Consider the following 16270-nt stretch of genomic DNA (forward strand, 5'->3'; position numbering starts at 1 on the left):
GTGGCAAATTCATCTACCCTGCACATCTTTGGGTTGTGGGGGTGAGACCCACGCAGACAGGGGAGAATATCCAAACTCCACACGGGCAGCGACCCGGGGCTGGGATCGAACCCGGGTCCTCGGATAAATTGCCCCTAGTGGGGTTACTGGGTTGTGGGGATGGAGTGGAGGTGTGGGCTTAAGTAGGGTGCTCTTTCCAAGCACCGGTGCAGACTCGATGGGCCGAATGGCCTCCTTCTGCACTGTAAACTCTTATGATTCTGTGCTCTTGCAAAGAACCAGCACAGACTTGACGACGGGATGAATGGCCTCCTCTGTGCTGTAACTATTCAGAGTGAGTTACAATGGGGAAACTCACTGGATTATTCAGGTGACATGTTGCAAATCACTTGCATGAGTCGTAGGGCCATCTCAGTCCCTGTGACAAAACACAGACAAATGCTGTTTGATATACATTAACAAATAGTGCAGGACGATTGTTAAGCCTTAGAAAGTTACAAGCTTGTTGAACCATTTTGCTTTGTGGATGAACAATATTTTGCACGTTTCCACATTGATCAAACATGATGGGTATCTTTTACACTTGTTACCAATGTACATAGGAACAGTCTGCACTGTGATGTATTCAATGGATAGCATGTGGCTGTCACAAACAGTTCATCACATTCTCTCCCTCTTATGCTAAGAGTTCATTCAGAGTCACCATTTCTGGTATCAATGGTTTGAATTTGATTTCCTTTGCTGTCAATCTCCCTCTGCTGCATTCCTGCTGTCCTTTATCACTGTCCGTCTGGGGTTCTTTGCAAATCTCAAACACCCAAAGTTCTATTTCTTGGAGGATTATTGGTGTCTCTCTCATTGCAGTTCTTCTCACGGGGCAAGGGTTGAAACTGGAGCTTTTCTTCCCAAGTATTATAACTTCGAACTTCCAAACTGTTGAACAAATTCTGGAAGAGTATAGACATCGCCCCATCCAACGGTGGGAGTCATGCTGATGAACTTATCTATATTCATCTTGGCCTCTAAATTTGAATCAGAGTCACAGCAGGTTAAGTGAAGCAAGTTTTTTTTTTAAAACAAGGCACCAAAGTTGAAAACAATCATCTTACTGGCCTCCCAAGATGCAGGAATTTCTAGATGGGTTGGAGTACCCGAAGCTAGGGGAGGGGGACAGGGCTACATTGGAAGGAGCGATAGTGGAGCAGGAGATAAAGGATGCGATTGGGAGGATGCAGTCGGGGAAGGTGGCAGGGCCGGATGGGTTTCCAGTGGAATATTATAAAAAATTCAAGGATAAGTTGGCACCCCTGATGGTGGGGATGTTTGAAGAGGCGATAGGGAAGGGGGTGCTGCCACAAACCGTGGGGCAGGCATCGATTTCCTTGTTGCTAAAACAAGATAAGAATCCGACGGAGTGTGGGTCGTATAGGCCCATATCACTTCTGAATGTGGATGCAAAAGTATTGGCGAAGGTACTGGCGGGTAGGCTGGAGGGGTGCCTCCCGAAGATGATAGGTGAAGATCAGACAGGGTTTGTGAGAGGGAGGCAGCTGTTTTCGAATATTAGGAGAGTTTTGAACGTCGTTATGGCACCGGCAGAAGGGAAGGAAAAGAGGTAGTTGTGGCATTGGACACCGAGAAGGCGTTTGACCGGGTAGAATGGGGGTACCTGATGGCTGTTCTGGAGCGGTTTGGGATTGGACCAAGATTTGTGAACTGGGTAAAGCTATTATATAAGGAGCCGAAGGAGAGTGTCCGCACGAACAATATCAGCTCGAGATACTTTTCTCTCCACCGTGGGACGAGACAGGGATGTCCTATGTCCCCCCTGCTGTTTGCACTCGCGATTGAGCCGTTGGCCATCGCATTAAGAAGTTCGGGAGCATGGAAAGGAATAGTGTGGGGGGGATAGAGCATAGGGTGTCCTTGTATGCCGATGACTTGCTGCTGTATGTGTTGGAGCAGAGTGCGTCGATAGGAGGAATATTGGAGCTGCTGCGAGTATTTGGGTCTTTCCCGGGGTACAAGCTGAACCTGGACAAGAGTGAGCATTTTGTGGTGTCTCGGCCGGGGGTAGGGGCAGGGGTGGGCGGGCTGCCATTCCGTAGGGCAGGGACTCACTTTAGGTATCTGGGGGTGCAGGTTGTCCGGGAGTGGGGGAGGCTTCACAGGTACAACATCACTAGGTTGGTGGGGAGAGTGAAAGCCGATCTGGCAAGGTGGGATGGTCTCCCTCTGTCACTGGCGGGTCGGGTACAGGCAGTTAACATGAATGTGCTGCCGTGATTTCTTTTTATTTTTCAATGCCTACCGATTTTCCTGCCAAAGTCTTTTTTCAGGGAGATTGAGGGAAGGATTACTTTGTTCATATGGGGAGGGAAGGTGGCCAGAGTGAGAAAGGTGCTGCTACAGAGGGGAAGGCAGGCAGGGGGTTTGGGTCTCCCGAATCTGATGTACTGGGCGGCGAATGTGGAGAAGGTGCGGAGCTGGGCCAGAGGGGTTGATTCCCAGTGGGTCAGAATGGAGGAGAGTTTGTGCAGGGGGTCGGGATCGAAAGCACTAACAACTGCGCCGCTCCCGATGGCCCCGGGGAAATACTCAGGGAGTCCGGTAATAATAGCTTCATTGAGAATTTGGAGGCAGTTCGCCAACACTTCGGGTTGGGGGCAGGGTCAAGGGAAATGTCGATTTGGGGGAACCACAGATTTGAGCCAGGGAGGTGGGATGGAAGTTTTCGGAAATGGGAAGGGAAGGGGATTAAGACGCTAAAAGATTTGTTTCTTTAGGGTCGATTTGCAGGATTGAGGGAGCTGGAAGCGAAGTATGGGCTGGAGAAGTGTTTAGATATATGCAGGTTCGGGACTTTGCCAGGAAGGAGATACAGAGCTTCCCGGAGGATCCGGCCTCCACATTGCTGGAGGACGTGCTGACGATAAGGGGATTGGAGAAGGGGTCAATGGTGTACGGATCTATTTTGGAAAAGGATAAGGCGCCACTAGAAGGGATCAAGGCAAAGTGGGAGGAAGAGCTGGGAGAGGTTATAGAGGAGGGGGTCTGGTGTGAGGTGCTCCGGAGAGTGAATGCCTCCACCTCGTGCGCGAGGTTGGGGCTGATACAGCTGAAGGTGGTATATAGAGCGCACCTCACGAGGGTGAGGATGAGCCGATTTTTTGAAGGAGTAGAAGATGTGTGTGAGCGTTGGGGGGGGGGGAGAGTGAGAGAGAGAGAGAGAGAGAGAGAGAGAGAGAGAGAGAGAGACCGACCTGTTGGAATACCTGACCCTTGAGAAGGTTAAGTTTGAACTGAGGGGAAGCTCGGAGGGGTTCTACAAGTATTATTTATTATGCACTTTCAAGAACTGGATAACATCGAACATTAGTTGGGGGGAGATGGGTGGGAGTGTTGTGGGGGGAGGGGGGCTGTGTATATTAAAGATGACTATGGGTAACTGTGGGTAATCCCTGATTCCTTTTTGTCATTTGTTTATGTAAACATGCGGGGTGATGTTTGGGGTTGGTTTGAGGATGGGATCGTTGTTATTGTTATGGGGATTGACATATTTGCTGCTGATTATTATTTGTTGTTGGTGGGTGTACATTCGGGAGAAAATGTGAAAAAGGAAAATAAAAATATTTAAAATAAAATCTTACTGGCTCTCTTGCTGTTGGACGAACTGTTCTTCATCTACTTTACCCAAAGCCTTCATGATTTTTTGTGCTTTATTAAATCTTCCCCCTTACCCTAAGGATCAAATGCTTTTTGTTCCAAAATATGGAAGTTAGCAATCCTTCTGCCCTTATGAACCCTTTGTCCTGTGGATACATCAACTCGAGGAAATATAACATCGCGCACAAGAACACACCATCAACATCCTGGGGGATCACCATAGACCAGAAATATAATTGGACCATTAGCATAAATACTGTGGCTACAAGAGCAGGTCAGAGACTGGGGATTCTGGCCAGTAACTCACCTCCTGATTCCCCAAAGCCTGTCCACCATCTACAAGGCACCACAGGAGTGTGATGGGACTCTTCACTTGCCTGGGTGAGTGCAGCTCCAACAACACTCAAGAAGCACATCACCATTCAGGACAATGCAGCCTTCCACACACATTCAAACCCTCCACCACCGACGCACAATGGCAGCAGTGTGTACCAGAAACCAGATACACCGCAGTAACTCACCAAGGCTCCTTCGACAGCACCTTCCAAACCCGTGACCTCTACCACCCAGAAGGACAAGGGCAGTCGATGCATTGGAGCATCACTAACTGCAAGTTCCCCTCTGAGCCAAACAACACCCTGACTTGGAAATATATTGCTGTTCCTTTACTGTCCCCGGGTCAAAATCCTGGAATTCTCTCCCTAATAGCACTGTGAGCCTACCGACACCAAATGGAATGCAGAAGCAGCTCACCACCTTCTCAGGGGCAATTAGGGAGGGGCATTTAAATGGTGGTCTTACCAGCGATATCTTCATCACAAGAACCAATATGATTACAGCACGATTATAGCCGTGTCAAGTTACACACATGAGCCAGTCCAAACATTTTAATTATGTTAGAAAACATGCATTATCCGGTTTTGGATAAAGCTTCAAACACACCTTATTTCACTTACCTGCTGTTTGAATACAAGGATATGGCGGAGGAGTCGTACGCCACATTCCATTAGCATCTTTCATATGGGAGCGGTCTGAAGCGAATGTTTTCAGGTACAGATCTGCTCTTATCACTCTCATTTTTCTGAACAGAAACAATATGATTTGTTGAATTATACTTTTCCTGCCTCTTTTCCCACCCCGAGCCCTTCCTCTCAATATTTCCCTTGGTCGGATCATGGGCCTGGACAACTCTGGCCTGCGTTCATTCACTGATATTGTTGGAGGGATGTTACAAAGGATGGCGCAACAGACTTTCATCAGAATCAAACGGGACGTCCAGCTACAGAGGTGCACTGATACAGTTGTGGATGAGTACAGTTTATTACATTCTTTAGCTTAGCCACAGGGGGCTTCACTCTTGGGAGACGTGAGGGGAATAAAATGTGTTAAGGATTTGGGCTGGGTGGAGGGACAGACTAACAAGTGGAAAAATATGAGTGGTAGTGTGAGAACGTAGGGACACAAGAGTAGGAGTAGGAGCAGACCATTTGGCCCATCGAGCCTGCTCCACCATTCAATATGGTCACAGCTGATCCTGAACTTCAGCTCCATTTTCTTACCCGCCCCATATATCCCTTAATTCCTCGAGAGACCTAAACTCTATCAAGATTTTCACATAACAGAAAGATGGCAGGAGCTGTCGCTAGTTGGAGATAGTCCCGTTTTTCCTTCTTTCCCTCATCTCCCTCCTTCCACTATTTTTTAATTCTGTCCTGTTATTCATCAAACCCATGTCGGGTGTGGCTCAGTAGATAGCGTGCCTGCCTCTGAGGCTGGAGGTTCTGGGTTTAAGTCCCACTCCGGAGGCTGGATACATAAACCCAGGCTGACAATCCCAGTGCAGTACAGAGGGAGTGCTGCACTGCTGCAGATGCCGTCGTTTGGATGGGGCGTAAACCGAGGCCTTGTCTGCTCTCTCAGGTGTAAAAGATTCCGCTTGTTGAAGAAGGATATTCCCGGTGTCCCTCAAACAAGACAGCTAAAAGATTACCTGGTAATTATCACAATGCTGTTTGTGGGAGCTTGCTGTGAGCAAACTGGCTGTTGTAATGTAGCAAATGCATCAGGGACTGCACTTCAAAAAGTAGCTAATCAACTGCAAGTCCTTTTGACCATCTTAGTTTGTTAAAGGTACTGTCCGAAGGCAAGTCTTTCTTATGATTCTGTTTTAATTTTTCTCTAATTTTCTCCGCTCCATGGTCAGCTCAGGCTTGGAGGGCCGAAGGGCCTGTTCCTGGGCTGTACTTTTCTTTGTTCTTTGTTCCTCCTCCTGATTCCTTGCTGGGGCATGGTCTGATAGTTTCAGTTGAAGTATCCTACAGTACCCTCTCCAAGTAGCCACTCTTTGACATGTGGGGTCTAGAATGTTAGCGCTGGTCAGTTATTTGGGTGTGGGTCACCCGGCTTGCAAGCACCACCCTCCCCTCACTCACAGGGATAGGAGGTGGCCTCGCTTTGTCATTTAGTGAGATCATAGCTGATCTGAGACCTAACCCTAAGTGCCCCACTTTTCCCCCATTTTCCTCAATACCGTAAGATTTTTTTAAAATTTAGAATATCCAATTATTTTTTTCCAATTAAGGGGCAATTTAGCGTGGCCAATCCACCTAACCTGCACATCTTTGGATTGTGGGGGTGAAACCCACGCAGACACGGGGAGAATGTGCAAACTCCACACGGACAGTGACCCAGAGCCGGGATCGAACCTGGGACCTTGGCGCCGTGAGGCAGCAGTGCTAACCCACTGCGCCACCGTGCTGCCCTCAATACCTTAGATTAACGAGAATCCATCAATCTCAAGTTTAAAATTTACATTGATCTAGCTGACCAGCTGCATTAAAGAGTTCCAAACCTCTTCCATCCTTTCTGTGTGGAAGTCCATAAATATCCATAGACGTCTGACAGTCCAGAAGGTGGCCATTCGGCCCATCGAGTCTGCGCTGACCATCTGAAAGAGCACCCTACCTGGCCCACTCCCCCCGCCCTATTCCCGCAACTGCACATTTCTGGATGCTTCAGTGGCAATTTTTTAGCACGGCCAGTCCACCTAACCAGTAGGTTACTGGGCTGTGGGAGCACCTGGACAAAATTCACGCAGATACAGGGAGAACGTGCAAACTCCACAGTCGCCCAAAGCCGGAATTGAACCTGGGTCACTGAAAGCTGTGAGGCAGCAGTGCTAACCCCTGTGCCACCATGTTTCATAATTTATTCCTGAAAAGTCTAGCACTAGTTTTTTTAGCCACGAGCTCTAGCTCTACTCTTTTGGTTATGGAAGCTCCCAGTCGATTCCATCCATAGTTAGGCCTGTTTTTTTCCAGAATATAGAAGGTTAAGGGTTGATCTGCTCAAAGTATTTAAGATATTAACAGGGAAAGTCAGGGTAGATAAAGATAAACTATTTCCATAGTTCATGATTCTAAGACCAGGGGCCATAGTCTAAAAATTAGGGCCAGGCCATTCATGAGAGATGTGAGGAAGAACTTCTTCACTCAAAGGGTGGTAGAGGTTTGGAACTCTCTCGCACACACAGCAGTTGTAGCTGGAACCGTTGTTAAAGATATTAAGGGATATGGGCCAAAGGTAGGCATATGGAGTTGGGCGACAGAGCAGCCATAATCTCACTGAATGGCGGGACAGGCTTGAGGGGCTGAATGGCCTACTCCTGCTCCTCTGCTCCTAAAGGTTATAAAGTTCACCCATGAAATTCTGGACAGTGAAGAAGTTGGGAAGAACTAATAGGAGGAACAGCCTTAGCCAACAGCTTGCTCACCTTCGGAACGCTGGTCTGATGAGGTCCTCAGATCTGAAGGCTTCTTTCACATAAGTATCGCAGGGACATGGAAATGGAAGTGTTGTATCCAGGTCATAGATCTCACAGTCCTGTCCTCCACAATCATGAAGTAGGATAACATGGTAATCCTGATTTAAAGTACATTATTATTGTGATGCTCGCACAACAGTATATCAGATTACAAAGGCTCTCAATGCCGTTACTCATTTATGAAAAATTATATGGTCCGGTAGTAACAGAGAAACTAGGAGCAGGGGTCGGCCATTTGGCCCTTCGAGCCTCCTTCACCATTCAATATGATCATGGCTGATTCTCCACCTCAACGCCATACTCCCACCCTCTCCCATACCCAAACCCCTTTGACGACTTTGTCTAGACATAGAACCTTTGAATCACTACAGTGCAGAAGGAGGCCATTCGACCCATCGACTCTGCACTGACCCTCTGAAAGAGCACCCTACCTAGTCCCACACCCCCACCCTCTGCCCGTCAGCTAGTAACCATACCTAACCTTTTGGCCACTAAGGGACAATTTAGCATGGCCAATCCACCTTGCCTGTGCATCTTTGGACTGTGGGAGGAAACCGGAACACCCGGGGTAAACCCACGCAGACACGGGGAGAACGTGCAGACTCCACACTGTCAGCCGAGGCCGGAATTGAACCCAGGACCCTGGCACTGTGAGGCAGCAGTGCTAACCACTGTGCCACCGCTATTTATTTCCTTCTTAAATATATTCAGTGACATGGCCTTCTGAGGTAGAGGATTCCACAGGTTCACCACTCGATGAGTGAAGACGTTGCTCCACATCTCAGTCTTAAATGGCTGTCACTGTATCGTGAGACTGTGACCTCTTACTCTAGACCTCCCCACAAACCACAGGAAACAACATCACAGCATCCAGTCTGTACAGCCCTGTCAGACATGTACACGTTACAATTAGATCCCCTCTCATTCTTCTAAATTCCAGTGAATACAGGCTCAGTCAACCCAATCTCTCCTCATACGACAATCCTGCCATTCCAGGAATCAAACAATTAATTCCTTAATTAAAAGTCACAGTTGTTACACAAGCAAAAGAAACCAATTGTCCAGAGCCCATAAACTACAGCTACAAGGCAAATGGCCAGATAATCCTCTCTCAGGATACAGGCAGCGGGTAATACCTAACGTGCAACAAGTCCCATTCACCCATCAATAGCTGTGCTCGCTGGTCTTTATGGACTCCCGGTCCAACACACCCAAATTTTAAAATACTCATTTTTCTTTTCATTCCTTCATGGGATGTGAGCGTCACTGACGAGGCCAGCATTTATTGCTCATCCCTAGTCGCCTTTGAGAAGGTGGTGATGAACCGCCTTCTTGAACCGCTGCAGTTCATCTTTTGCAAGCACACCCATGGCGCTGTTTGTTCAAGTCCTTCCACTGCCTGACCCCCTCCCTGTCTCTGTAATCCCCTCCAGCCATGCCACCCTCCAAGGTAACTGTATCCCTCCAATTCTGGCCTCTTGCACACCACCAATTTAAAAAGAAATAAAAATTTAGAGTACCCAATTCATTTTTTCCAATTATGGGGCAATTTAGCGTGGCCAATCCACCTACCATACACATTTTTGGATTGTGGGGGCGAAACCCATGCAAACACAGGGAGGATGTGCCGAAATGTGGTGACTAGGGGCTTTTCACAGTAACTTCATTACTTGCGACAATAAGCGATTATTATTATTAATGTGCAAACTCCACACGGACAGTGACCCAAAGCCGGGATCGAACCTGGGACCTCGGCGCAGTGAGGCAGCAGTGCTAACCCACTGCCTCACCGTGCTGCCCTACGCCACCAATTTTAATTGCTCCACCATTGGTGGCCATACGTTCAGCTGATCAGTCACCCTAAATTCTGGGTTGAGAGAGTACCTTCTAAATGGAAAGAGGTTAGGTACAGTGAATGTCCAAAGAGACTTGGGGGTTCAGGTGCATAGATCCTTAAAATGCCATGAACAAGTGCAGAAAATAATTAGAAAGGCTAATGGAATGCTAGCCTTTATATCTGGAGGAGGGGAGTATAAAGTATAGGGGTTGTGCTGCAGCTTTACAAACCCCTGGTTAGACCCCACTTGTTACTGTGAGCAGTTCTGGGCATCACACCTTGGGAAGGATATTTTGGCCTTGGAGGGAGTGTAACATTGGTTTACAAAAATGATACCCGGATCACAAGGGTTGAGTTACGAGGAGAGATTACTCAAATTCGACCTGTTTTTCGCTAGAATTTAGAAGGTTGAGGGTGATCTGATCAAAGAATTCAAGATATTTACCAGGGATAGACTGGGCAGATAAAGATAAACATTTCCACTGGTTGGAGATTCTAAAAATTAGGGCTAGACCTTTCAGGAGAGATGTTAGGAAGAACTTCTTCATTCAAAGAGTGGTAGAGGTTTGGAGCTCTCCCCCACACAGAGCAGCTGAAGCTGGAACAGTTGTTCATTTTAAATTGGAGATAGATAATTTTTTTGTAAGCAAAGGTATCAAGGGATATGGAGCAAAGGCAGGTATCTCTGAAGTTAAGCCACAGATCAGACATGATCTCATTAAGTGATGGGACAGGCTCAAGGGGTCGAATGGCTTAATTGTGTTCCTATTTCTTATGGGCTAAAATGCCGAGAAATATTAAGAAATTCGTTGACAAAAAACAGCAGTCAGAAGCGACTGGGGTGGAGTCGACTCCTGAACATGGCGACTTTGTGAGCGAAGAGGCTCTTAATTCGGCACTCTCAAAGGCATCACAACCGATGACTGCTAATATCATTAAGATAATTGATCAGAAACTCGGTCTTTTAGCACAAAATATCAGCGCTGATACCATAGAGCTGCCTCCCGCCATCAAGAAACACATCGCGGGAGGGGGGCCAGAGAATCGCACCCGTTACTACGGAGTTACGAAGGAATCACTTACCCAGATTACAGGCTGATTATCACTGCCTGACTGCTGACTCCAGATGGGCACCTTTATATTAAATAAAAACAAAATGCAAGTTAGACAAATAGAAAAATGCCACCGTTTTTATTCTTTAACGTGACAGTACATTCTCTTTTATTACTGTTTCATGTTGGTTTGTGGTGGTGGTGCCTTAGTGTTCACTCGAGGGGTTACAGACACTTTTACGTGCAGTTTGTAGTCAGGAGCTATGGAGAGTGATAGTAGAGGCTCCAATGTTCTTTCCATCACATGGCTGACCAGGAATCTCTCCCGCTCTTATCGCCTGCCACTGGCGTGTGCTGGAAGGATTTTCAGCTTGATACCCAAACTGTCTGGCCACGTTACGAACGCACCTTCCTCGGTTGTCGGGTCCTGGGGTGGGATTCAAATCCAGGGCTTCTGGCTCAGAGGCAGGGGGGGCTACCCACTGCGCTACAGGGCCTCATTACTGTTTGTACATTTTCACTAATGCAACTGAGAGGAAAGGGGTTAGGCTGGGGTTCCCTCTGCTGGTTTAGCGTGGAGCTGCACTGCAGTGTGAGAATGAGTCTTTCAGAACATGCTGATTAATCCCAGATTCAAATCCTTGTCCATTTCTAATCAGCAATCTCAAATGAAGCACTAGTGTGCTATGTAATTGAGCTACAACACCAAATATTTTCATTCATGCTCACTGTTATTAAGGCTAAGGTGCTTTATTAGGAGACCGAGTCCAGTGAATTTGTACCATGCAAGTTCATAGAGTCCAAGGGCACAGAAAAGGAGGCCATTCTGGCCTCTGTATCCATGTTGGCTCTTTGAAAGAGCTCTCCAATTAGCCCCACACCCCTTGTTCCTTCCCCACAGCCCTGCCAATTTTTTCCATTCATATATTTATCCAATTCCCTGTTGAGAGTTACTATTGAATCAGCTTCCATTGCCCCTTCAGGAAGTACGTTCCAGATCGTAACAGCTCGCTGTGTGAAAACAAAATCATCTACCCTCTGCTTCATTTGCCAATTGCCTTAAACCTGTTTCCTCTGGTTAGCGTTCCTCCTGCCAGTGGAAACAATTTATTTATTTATTTAAGAAATCAAAACCCTTCATATTTCTTAACTTTTCTATTAACTTTCCCTTTTCTAATATATCCAAAATCCCTTCTGAAAGTTCCGATTGAATCGCATCAAATGCCCTTCCAGGCAATGAGCCCCCCCCCAGCGGGAACAGTTTCTTACTCTATCAAAACCCTTCATGTTTATCAGCACATTTCCCTGCTTGAAGGAGAACAATCGGACATTCTCCAGTCTCTATCAGTAAATTAAGTCCCTTATTTCAGGAGCCATTCTAACAAATCTCCAGGGCACCCGCTCCAGAGCCTTGCCATCCTTCCTAGAGTGTGGGGTCCAGGATCAGACACACAATACTGAGGCTTAGCCGGTGATTTGTACAGATTTAGCAGAACTTCCATATTTTTGTGTTCTATTTTCAAATTTTTTAAAATCCAGGACCAACAACAACGCCCCCCCCCCCCCCTATCTCTGTCAGAGTAACTATTCAGGGTAAAACTGACAGAACCCATCCAAAGTTAGCGATTTAAGTCGCTTCTGTTGGATGGTTCCCAGCCCAGCACAATTGTCCAGAGAAAGTTGGCGCTTCTGGGCAATTGCCGGGTAAACCCTGACGTGGGAACTTCCCAGAGGGATTCCCTTGCACGTCGTTGGGGTAACCCCAAATGAGACGCTGGGGAACCAGGAAGTGGTGTAACAATTCTATCGTACAGGCATAAAAGGAATTATTTCAAATTCTTGTACCCAGGAATTTTAAAAAAACGTAGATTTTTTTTCAAACTGCACTTACCATCTTTTGGTCGTTTGATATAAAAACAGTGTACCATTCTTCCAGAGGATTTTGTCGTCTGTTCTTGATGTATTCACAAAGCTTCCACACATTTTCTTCACTGAAGAACACATTTCAATATAGATGTTAACATTCTTTGCTTAAACATTTGCAATTTCTTCTTCTTTATAAATTAAATGTTGAAAAGTTGAAATGTTCTGGGCACTGCTCTTCAGGAAGGCCTATTGGACATTTGCTAGGATTTAGATGGGATGAGGGACTTAGGTTATAAACTGGGGTTGGAAAAATTAAGATTGTCCTCCGTAGAATAGAGAAGGTTAAGTGGTGACTGAATAGAAGTTTTTCAGATGACACGAGGTTTTGAGAGAGTAGGTAAAGAAAATTATTACCTCTGATGAGTACGTCAATAACCAGAGGTTTTGGATTTAAAACTATTGGCAAACTATCTAGAGGGGAGGTGAGGAGATATGATTTCACTCAAGAAAGCGCTAGGGTCCCAGAGTCGATTCTCAGCTTGGGTCACTGTTGTGCGGAGTCTGCAAGTTCTCCCCGTGTCTGCGTGGGTTTCCTCCGGGTGCTCCGGTTTCCACCCACATGTCCCAAAAGACGTTCTGTTCGGTGAATTGGACATTCTGAATTCTCCCTCCGTGTACCCGAACAGGCGCCGGAATGTGGCGACTCGGGGATTTTCACAGTAACTTCATTGCAGTGTTGATGTAAGCCTACTTGTAACAATAATAAAGATTATTATTATAAAGACAATCTCTGGGATCTGGAACAATTCATGAAAAGGTGGTGGAAGCTGATTCCATAAATAACTTTAACAGGGAGTTGGACAGGTACTTGAGGATGAGGAACTTGGGGGGGGGGGGTCTACAGACAAAAAAAACTGGGCTGTAAGATGAAGCATGGCTACTCCTTTAAACAGGTTTCAAAAGCATGATGGGATGAATAGGCTCCTTCAGTTCTGTAAAATACCCAATTCCAAGTGCAAAGTAGATTTGGTTTTTGTTCCATTTATCAATGGGGTTGTGTTTGTGGTGGAGTTCGGACCCCAGAGGTACTGGTGGCCCTTGGGTACCTCATACCTGTGGTTGATTGTCACATATGAGCATGAGCCATGCCAGCAGCTTGCCAAACCCAGGGGGCACATCAGGTCTAGTCTTTCTACACGGGGAAATCAGAAGTGGTGCCTGAAATGACTCGGGAGTGGTTTTACAGGATCTTACAGCACAGAAACAAGGCCATTTAGCCCAACATGCCCGTTTTAGCATTTCAGAAAAACTAGTCAATCAATCCCTCTCCCCGCATAAAAGCAAGATACTGCGGATGCTGTAAAACTGACATAAAAACAGAAAATGCTGGATAAATTCAGCAGATCTGGCAGTATCTGTGGAGAGAGCAACAGATTTATTTTTAATTTAGAGTACCCAATTCATTTTTTTGCAATTAAGGGGCAATTTTAGCGTGGCCAATCCATATACCCTGCACATCTTTGGGTTGTGGGGGACGAAAGCCACGCAAACACGGGAAGGATGTGCAAACTCCACACAGAATGTGACCCAAAGCTAGGATTGAACCTGGGGCATCGGCACCGTGAGGCAGCAGTGCTATCCACTGCACCACCATGCTGCCCTGAGAGAGAAAAACAGAGTTAACGTTTCGAGTCCATATGACCCTTCTACAGATCGGAGGACCCGTCTACAGATCAGAGGATCATACGGACTCGAGCCTCAACTCTGTTGCTCTCTCCACAGATGCTGCCAGACCTGCTGGGTTCTTCCAGCATTTTCTGATCTCATTTGAGTCCCACTGCTCTGCGGTGTCCCCAAAGCCCTGCAGAATGTTTCACTTCCCAGTTCCCTTCCCAAGGCACCACTGAAGCTTCCTCCAACACCCCTTCAGGCAGCGCATTTTAATAATAATAATCTTTATTAGTGTCACAAGTAGGCTTACATTAACACTGAAATGAAGTTACTGTGAAAAGCCCCTAGTTGCTATATTCCGGCGCCTGTTCGGCTACACAGAGGGAGAATTCAGAATGTCCAATTCACCCAACAGCATGTCTTTCGGCTTTCGGGACTTGTGGGAGGAAACCAGAGCACCCGGAGCAAACCCATCCAGACACAGGGAGAATGTGCAGACTCCGCAGTGATCCAAGCCGGGGACCAAACTCGGGCCCTGGAGCTGTGAAGCAACAGTGCTAACAACAATGCTGCCAGGCTTACATAAGGTAATTATTACAGCACAGGTGCCCACCTCGATCAAAGCTACAATCCTATTACAGGATTCTAAACCCTGGAGGCTGCATCCCTCACTAACCCCAGGTCACAACTTCTCTTACCCCTATGAAGAAAGGTGTGTATGAGTGAGTGGTCCGGATGGCCAAAGATGGAACAAATGAAATGAAAATCGCTTATTGTCACAAGTAGGCTTCAAATGAAGTTACTGTGAAAAGCTCCGATTCGCCACATTCCGGCGCCTGTTCGGGGAGGCTGGTACGGGAATTCAACCGCACTGCTGGCCTGCTTTCAAAGCCAGCGATTTAGCCCTGTGCTAAACCAGCCCCTGGTGTGGTGGGGAATTCATGCAAAATCATTGGGTGGGTGACAAATGCTGAGGGGCATCTGTGAAAGGGTGGGGCAAGATGGTAAATTGATTTAAATATATCAGCGGATCATGGAATTTACAGTGAAGGCGGCCATTCAGCCCATCGAGTCTGCACCGGCCCTTGGAAAGAGCACCCTAGCCAAGCCCACACCTCCACCCTATCCTCATGACCCAGTAACCTGCACCTTGTTTTGCAGCCCCCAGGAGTAGGGGAGGCCAGCCAGCTCTGCCCCCTCCCCTCCTGTCACTGACTCTAGCCAGGCCTCCTTACCAATAGCAGTTGGTGTACACACAGTCCTCCTTGGCAATGGCTGGCACCTGTCTCCTGCCATCTCCAGGCTCCAACCTCTCAGGCTTAGGGGTGCTCATGACAGCTTTGAACAGGAAAAAAAAGATTAAACCGCCAAAAGGTTGGATTTCGATTCAAAGTCGGAGAAGGAATGGCTGGAGAAATGTCTGGAGGAGGATGAGGCGGCCGGAACCATCCAGCCAGGCCGGCCATAAGGGCGGGAAGCCGGAGGGGAACAGCGGGTGCACAGGCAGACGCAATGACGTCAGGAAAGCCGGAGGGGAATAGCGGGTGCACGGGCAGACGCGATGACGTCAGGGAAGCCGGAGGGGAATAGCGGGTGCACAGGCAGACGCAATGACGTCAGGAAAGCCGGAGGGGAAGAGCGGGTGCACGGGCAGACGCGATGACGTCAGGGAAGCCGGAGGGGAATAGCGGGTGCACGGGCAGACGCGATGACGTCAGGGAAGCCGGAGGGGATTGGCGAGTGCACAGGGGCAGGCGGGATACGTCATTGCCGGGCGGCGGGCTGCGCGCGCAGCTCTCCGGGGGCGTGGTTTGTGAGCCCCGCCCCCGCGCCGCACTTCCATGGCAGCGATCCTTACCAGAGAGGCCATTCGGTCCCTCCAGTGGGCACTGACCCTCTGAAGGAGCACCCTGCCCAGGCACACTCCGCCCTCCCCACCCTGCCCAGGCACACCCCGCCCAACCTGCTGTGGTACGGTGCTCTTTCCAGTGGTGGGTGCAGACTCAGTGGGCCGAATGGCCTCCTTCTGCACTGTAGATTCTATGATTCTACAGTCACCCTACAGGTCCTACTCAAACCCGGGTCCCTGGCGCTGTGAGGCAGTGGTGCTGACCAACGCATCCTCTAGCCTAGGCTGAAGAAACAGCCCCTCATGTTCTGACGTGGCACTTTGTACCCCTCTGGACTCAACACTGAGCTTGACAGCTTTAGACCATAAACTGTTCCACCCCCCCCATTTTGATTTTGATGAGCCATACGAATGAGGAGCTGGAGTAGGCCTAACATGCTTTACAGCAATGAAATAGTTTTTTTTAACGTGCACTCAGTGTTGTAATGTAGGAAATGCAGCAGCTA

General features: G+C 47.8%; 1 protein-coding gene across 1 annotated transcript; it reads right to left on the reverse strand.

Annotated features, from left to right (window-relative positions):
• Positions 1–451: 451 nt before the first annotated feature.
• On the reverse strand, positions 452–15415 carry wdyhv1 (WDYHV motif containing 1). The gene is made up of 6 exons (XM_038810314.1): positions 15151–15415; positions 12270–12369; positions 10410–10460; positions 7439–7587; positions 4623–4747; positions 452–1022 (listed from the first exon to the last, which is right to left on the reverse strand). Exons 1-6 carry the CDS (start codon positions 15246–15248, stop codon positions 913–915), a joined length of 633 nt encoding a protein of 210 aa, XP_038666242.1. The 5' UTR covers positions 15249–15415; the 3' UTR covers positions 452–912.
• Between the last annotated feature and the right edge of the window lie 855 nt (positions 15416–16270).

The sequence above is a fragment of the Scyliorhinus canicula genome, chromosome 10 (assembly GCF_902713615.1).
Source record: "Scyliorhinus canicula chromosome 10, sScyCan1.1, whole genome shotgun sequence".
NCBI lineage: Eukaryota > Metazoa > Chordata > Chondrichthyes > Carcharhiniformes > Scyliorhinidae > Scyliorhinus > Scyliorhinus canicula.